Below are 7,247 nucleotides of genomic sequence, written 5' to 3' on the forward strand. Positions count from 1 at the left end.
AGTGTCTCAGTTCTCTTGAAAATAACACACAACAAATCTTTCCATCTGTCTGCCTGTTAAACATTTTAATATTGCGAGAGAACCTGTAACTGTGACAATCTATTGTCTGAATTATATAAGTAGAGGTTAATTTCCTAAAGCCATAGTCCAGCCTGCTCCCTGTGATGGAGCAGACCCATTTAGTCTAGTTCGGTCTAGACCTGCTCTATTTGAAAAGTGTCTGAGATTAACTTGTTATGATCGACGCTATACAAATAAATACTGAATTGAATTGAAAATTGAATTATTTTGTGGCTGTAATTTTTACATGTATTATTTTCACAAAGACACAAATAGGCATGTCACAGTACCAGGCATTTATTAGTCTCCTAGTCTAGATTAGTCTAGATTCCAATACTATAGTGAAATTTAACAATTCTCTACACCAATTTGTTATCAAGGTAAAAAACTAAACAAAAAACAATAAATCCCATGTACATACACTCTCTATTAAAAACATTTGAACATTACAAAAATAACAACAGTGGTCCCTTTTCTTATAGATGTTTTCTTATTATTTTAATTAATTTAATTAATTCACTACTTAACCCACAAACTGTTTTAATCTGCTCACCTTGGTTTTCCCCTTTAGTACTCTTTTCCACACACACACACACACACACACACAAACCCCCCTACTCTGATGTGTTCACTGCTGTTCCCGCTTGCTTTACCTGGTCTGTGCTTGTAAAATATCCACTGTATCTGCACCAGAGAGTGTCTCCGTGTTTCTCTGCAGAGCGTGTTTGACAGGTACTAGACCGTACTGGAGGTTCCCCGTCAGGGCCCCGGTACCTACAGAGAAACACGAGTACCGTCACGTTTTCAGAACTTTGGCATCGACTTAGTATCCCTAGACACAAATCAGTCCATCAACTTTAAGTAATTAAAGTAACTGCTTAAATTAAAGCTTGAAATGCCACCAATAATGACTTCTATAGAAATGTGTTCTATCATCAATCAAAATGTTTGTGAATCTCATTGTTACGCTCAACCCTTCCTCTTAGGACTTTCGAGTGGAACGTCCAAGGTTCATGACACAGGAGTTTAAGGACCAGAATACTTTGTCAGATGATGGGCGGTTACTTTGTCGACATTTCCTTTGGGGAAGGTGCATCAAGGTAGATTATGTTAATTATGTATATTAATAAAATGTATTCAAGTCAGACAAAACAACTTGTAGGATAGAAAGACTTATTATTATTCTTATTATTCTGGCATTTTATAACATTGCTTTCTTCCCTTTCCTGTGCACAGGGTGACGACTGCCAACTGGAACATGTTCAGGGTTACAACGATCTCGTCAAAGAAGTGTGCAAATTCTACATCCAGGGATTCTGTACAAAAGGGGCGAGCTGCCCATTCATGCACAATATCCTTTTGGTTCAACAGCAATAACCTGCATATCTTCCGAACATAAACTCATTATTGTGAGGCTGTCAGAAACCAGAAGCTGTTGAATATCCAATATTTCCTTGACTGAGACGCACAGTCCTTCCCCTGCAAATTCTACCATAGAAAAGGCAAATGTTCTCAAGGAGCAGATTGCAGGTTTTCCCATGAGTCACTTAATGACGTCACTAACAAACTGTTGGATGAGGTAGGCAAGTAAAAACACAGACATGACAAATGTTCTATATGCATTGCTGTGTGCTAATCTCTCATGTGCTTTACCTCTCCTCACTGCAGGCATTAAAACGGGAAATTGACCTCTCTGAACTTGCAAAAAAAGCTGAACAGGACTCGTCAGGACAGCCAGCAAACACAGACGAGTCAGAAATTATAGAAGCAAATAAAACCCCTGATGTATTCAAACAACCACTCAGGTTTGCTAACTTAAACCTGTCATTGTGTTTCTGTCAATATGTCAGTGTAATTCTTGCATACATTTTGGGATGAACTTTTATTTTTATATTTTTCAGGCCTAACTTTTACAAAAGCGCAGACACAAATGCTGAGAGTGAAGCAGCGTCACATCAGACTGAACAAATGGCTGGCAACATGGAGGAAGCTGTCCCGCCACATGCATCAGATGCTGCCCAACCCCACAGCTCCCTGTCAACTAACCTTAATGATGAGGAGCCAGTTTGCTATTCTGTTGAAGCTGTGCTTGGACCTCAACTATCCAAACCTTTCACTAGTTTCTTTACAACTCCAAAAAGTCAAGAGTCGGCCCCTGTCTCTTCTTCTGATTGCACGTCAGACTCTGCAAACCAAAGCCAAGTTCCCTACTCTGTCGACGCCGTCCTCAGGTCTTGTAAATTAATGAAAAATCCTACCTTTGGCCACACACTTACCACTCCTACTGCACAAACGATCTCTGATACCCCAAAAACTTACTTTGAAGAGATCACTGATCCTCTACAAAGCTCAGAAACACAAAATAAGAGGGTCTTGTATTCGGTAAATACCAGAAATGAAGCACACAAATCCAAGGAAAACATTTTCAGAAGCTTGTCATCCTTCCAAGTGCGCACCGACGGGATTTCAAAGACCTACCCTAGCTGTAATAACCCGGCCTCCGGGGATGACGAAAAGCAAGGTGGAAATATGCCAGAATCCCTGAAACCTGCTGAAAGTGGTTCCCATGAAATCAAGTTGCTGTCTACGGATATTACATGCTCTATAAACAGTAAAAATGAAGGTGTTCCCTCTTTTAGACCAACACAGCACAAATGGATTTTTCCAAAGCCCCCTAGTCAGACATCTACTTCCACACATCCTATACAAGTAAAGCCACACCTCTCTGTTCTGACATCTATCTCACAAACCTCTTTTAAGCCTTTTTGTCCCTCCCCAGGTTTCAGGGAGTTTAAAAGTAAACCATCAAGTCCTTCTGAACCTGGCACCAGCTCCTTTCAGTCACGTTATTCTGGAAACTCTCATATTGCAGCAAAACAACCCACTGAGACCCAGCTGCGCTCCAAAGAAATGCAGTTTGGACTCAAACTTGGCACAAAACCAAACTATTCAACTGAAACCACAGCAGAGTGCAGCAGTAAAATGGAACATTGTGGTGACTTGGCGGTTGGATGTAAAAAGACCCTGAAAAGACCCTGTTGTAGCCTTTCTGCAAACCCCATCGCTGACACTCCGCTGCCTATAGACAGCGTAACAAGTTCCTCTTGTTCTCAAGGCTCAATTTCTTTCTGTGCCGCTCCGCAGTCTGCAGATTGCAGAAGTAATCACCTTAAAACTGCACTTGAACCTGATAAAGCCTCTGCCAGGTCCTTCCTCAGCCTTTTTGTTGCCCCTCTCAGTGCTGATCCTCTCCCGTGTACGCTGTCCCGGCCAGATCATACAAGGACTCCCTCCTGTTCTCAACAGTCAATGCAGTCAGTTGACAATACATCTCATACAGCAGACTCTAAACAAAGAGCTTCTAATGTAGAGACATCTCAGCCACATCAGGTCGGAACCAATGTCAAAGAAATCCCTCATACGCCAAGATTCCCTAATTTCTCTCCTAATGCTAGAATAGGAAAAGACAGTTCACTTGAGCACATAAATCCACCTGCAAAGCTGCCGGTGAACCCCGTCTCGAGCCTTGTGTCTGATCCTCTCAGCGAGATGTCCACCAGTCCAACTCCTCGTTGTAACAGTCCATCTACAACCCACGCTCATCAGCAGCTGCCCGACATCTCATCCAACAAAAGTAAGGACATGCCACACACTGAATACGAATGCTAATGTGAAATGTTGATTTGCACTGCTGACATTTGTTGTTAATGCCTTGTTCAATTTGTAGGATCTGCAGCAGCAGCCACTGCTAATTCCCGCCTGCAGACTCTCTTTGCGTGCCTGAGACCGTACCAACAAGACGGACAGCAACAGAACACTGTTCAGATCAGTGCCCCTGCAGGTATGCCATTTATTTATTTTAAAGACATTTTTTATTGATATTTGTGTATAAGATGTTGTGGTCCTGGCAGAAATAAAATGTGTTATTTTTTTATCGTCATTGCATTTCAGAAAGTGAAAATAAGGATGAAAGCAGTACAGAGTGTGTTTTTGTGAAGCAACAACGGAAGAAGAAAAATGGGAGTAGACACAAGAAGGAGCTTGAGGTAGGCGTTTTACTGAAGGACAATTTTTTTTTTTTCTTATTGTCAACATATCCCATGAAGAGACCAAAACCAACAACATGTTAGTCCATCTCTCAATATTTGATTGCTTCCCTAATCCTGTCTGTGACCCCAAGCCCATTGGTTCCTACTGAAGATGAAAATCTTTATAAGCTGGTCAGTGAGTCCACCAATTTGGTCCAGACAACAACTATTGGATTGATTGCCATGAAATTTTGTACAGGCATTCATAATGTACATATTGCCTTTAGTGATCCCCTGACTCTTCATGTAGTGCCACCAGCAGGTCAAACACTTATCCTGTGAAATATCTTAACTTTTGTATTGACCCAAATTATGTAGCTTATCACTGACTTTGGCAATCACCTGACTTTTTCTCTAGTGCTATCCTGATCTTAACATTTGTGGTTTTGAGTGAAATGATTGAAACTACTGGATGGATTGCAATGAATTTTGGTACAGACATTCATGTTCCCCTCAGGATGAATTATAATGTGCATCACCAAAAAACCTGCAAAATTGCCCTATACTTTGATTTATGTCTAAAAAGAAGCCCTGAAAAACGAATGATATTCCTCAGCTGCACTGTGTGAATATGGTAGCATCGTCACTGTGTGCAAGTTAGCATTAACAACTATTAGCAACCTTTCCATATTAAGTCTGTATTTTTCATTTGGGTTTTTTAATCTGTCATCCGATCAAATTCGAGAGTGATGGTTTTTATTATTCTATTCCTTGCCAAATTGACAATAAGACAATGATTCATCATGCAATGAGGGTGATTTTGTGGTCCTCTCACTGAAAGTAGAAAAATAAAAAGTAATTGGGTCCAAGTTGTCAAGAACGAGGAGAGTTTCACCAGCTAAAAAAAACCCTTCAAAAAATCAAACCTGTTCGGTTTCTGAGTCGGTGTGTAAACATGATTGACACACTGTGAGGCAGTGTATATTATTTTTAAACAATTTCAGATGAAAAAAGACTTTGCGTTCAAAGGCTTTAAGTACAGACTTACAAAGCTGCTAGCATGGCTGTAGAGACTCAGTTCAGTTATTTACTAAAAAAGCTGGGCGCTGTAGTTTTTAGCAAAAGTTGCTCAAACAGAAATCCTGCATTTACTGACTGTGTTCAGCTTAACAGGTTAAGCACCGTCACACCCGACCAGGTTTTAAATACAGGTTTGGTTCTCAGGTGTGTATTTACTGCAACATGATGACATATGTGAGGACTAACTTAAAAATAACTACAGTGCCGAAGTTTATTCTAAAAATGAAAGAACTAATGATGAGAATTGCAGCTCTTTTTGGAGAGCAATAAGAGCTGGCTCTTTCGGCTCCCAGGCAGCTCTTTATTTAATACCATTTGTGACTTTTGTAATTCAATCAAATTTAGCATTGTTTTGACTAATGCTTTGGCCGACTGATGTGTTTGTAATAGTTTTTGGACAAAGAGAAAGCTCTATGGGACAGAAGAATAAGATACTTCAGGCTTTGGAAGGTATTAGGAAGATCAATTGTTGATTTTGGTCTTTTCATGGAATTTATTGAGAAATCTTGCCAGCCTCATCATTTCAACACTTAGCTCTACAGTTGTGTTGCATCCTACCTTTCTGTGGATAGATAGTGCCTTGACTATGTGCCTCTTTCTGCTGTTTTCTTGTTATTGTTTGCACTCTGTTCCTCAGACTCAAGATTCCCACAAACCAACCACCGAGAAAACAGTTGCACACTCTGCAGAGCACCAGCCCTCTCTTCAGACTCCTCAAATCTTATTGGAGGGAAGAGAAGGGTCGACCCTCGGTAGGCTGGAAATGACCGAATCTCAGATGAGAAACTCTGGCACGCACAACTTGCCATTTAAACCAGTGGCGCTGCTGAAGCACCGTCACACCCGACCAGGACCAAAGCACACGTCCGAGGAAGGAAGGTTGGTTGATGGGAACGCAGCAGCCGCATCACTCAAAGACCTTTTTAAGACTTTAGACACTGTTTCCCACTGACATTAACATTGGAATTACTTTTGTGTGTTAAGAGGTTGTACAAACTTGTTTTATATTTAAAACATGCAGGCTACTCCGTATTTGAAATTTTTTGTGCAATTTTTACGACTTCATTTTTGTACACTGTCAACCTTTTTTGAAAACATTTAAATATTTGACATGTATATAGCAAAGTCTTTGTTTTTTGGTATCAGAAAATGTCCCAAAACACGCATTTGTGTATCCTAGAAAGGAAGTGTAAATATTATTGTGTATTATTATTTTAAGTAAATAAACTGCAAAACATTCTCTACTACAACTAGATTTTCTTCTTTTCTGAAGATTTTTTATTAGTGAGTCAAATATGTAGCATTAAATCCGGATGTGTGCTGGTATATACAAAAAGCAGAATAAAGAGTACTCACAACTTTGAAGGTTTTTCTTTTAAAGTCATCTATAGTTGAATAGAACAGACGTTATAACAAATGAGTACATTCCATCAACTCTACACCACAAACATATACTGTGCATATATTTATATACAAGCATTTGTGATCTACACTGATTATACATGATGACAAAGATTTGTGAACATAAATATGTTGTAAGAAGTGATTGCCTAGCTTTGATCTTACAGTTGAGAGACCAGTGCAATGTGCTGTATATGTAGGAATACACTAACGTGAGTACATTGGACTAGTAATATACTCATTATTTCACTTCATCACAGGTATGGTTTTATTCAGAGTAATTTCAGTTCTTGTCCTTTTGACTCACTCTTCCAGCCATGCTTCTCTCTTGCTGTTTGCCAGATGTGCATACTTGAAATCAGTCTCAGGTTCAACAATAAAGGTTTCGTTATTCAACATCACTTTTGAAAGGGAACCTGTAAAAGAGTTGTAACTTCTGTTCAGGTCACTTGAAAATGGAGAGCAAGTCAGAAAGAAGTGGTCACAAAGACAGAAAAAACTAAATTATTGTTATTTTTGCATTTGTTTAGCATTTTGCTTTAGATTCCTCCAGACAACTCATATTAAAGAACTACATCCATTCAAATACTGACAACACAGACTGCCTGCAGCCTTCTGCTGTAGTCACTGTACATACTGTACCTCAACAACTGTCTGCCTTATGTTGTCCACGTTCAG

General features: G+C 39.7%; 1 protein-coding gene across 1 annotated transcript in view; it reads left to right on the top strand.

The window, feature by feature from the left end:
- LOC118326826 overlaps positions 1-6,418 on the top strand; it is a 10,037-nt gene extending 3,619 nt beyond the window's left edge. The window contains exons 4-11 of the mRNA XM_035659931.1: positions 1,047-1,160; positions 1,297-1,411; positions 1,530-1,639; positions 1,729-1,865; positions 1,962-3,694; positions 3,788-3,901; positions 4,012-4,106; positions 5,806-6,418. Coding sequence (XP_035515824.1) covers positions 1,047-1,160; positions 1,297-1,411; positions 1,530-1,639; positions 1,729-1,865; positions 1,962-3,694; positions 3,788-3,901; positions 4,012-4,106; positions 5,806-6,120 — 2,733 coding nt within the window. The 3' untranslated portion in view covers positions 6,121-6,418. The remainder of the gene's footprint in view (positions 1-1,046; positions 1,161-1,296; positions 1,412-1,529; positions 1,640-1,728; positions 1,866-1,961; positions 3,695-3,787; positions 3,902-4,011; positions 4,107-5,805) is intronic.
- Positions 6,419-7,247: the final 829 nt, after the last annotated feature.

Source organism: Morone saxatilis, unplaced genomic scaffold (assembly GCF_004916995.1).
Source record: "Morone saxatilis isolate NCDOM2014 unplaced genomic scaffold, NCSU_SB_2.0 Contig17, whole genome shotgun sequence".
In the NCBI taxonomy this organism is placed as follows: Eukaryota; Metazoa; Chordata; class Actinopteri; family Moronidae; genus Morone; species Morone saxatilis.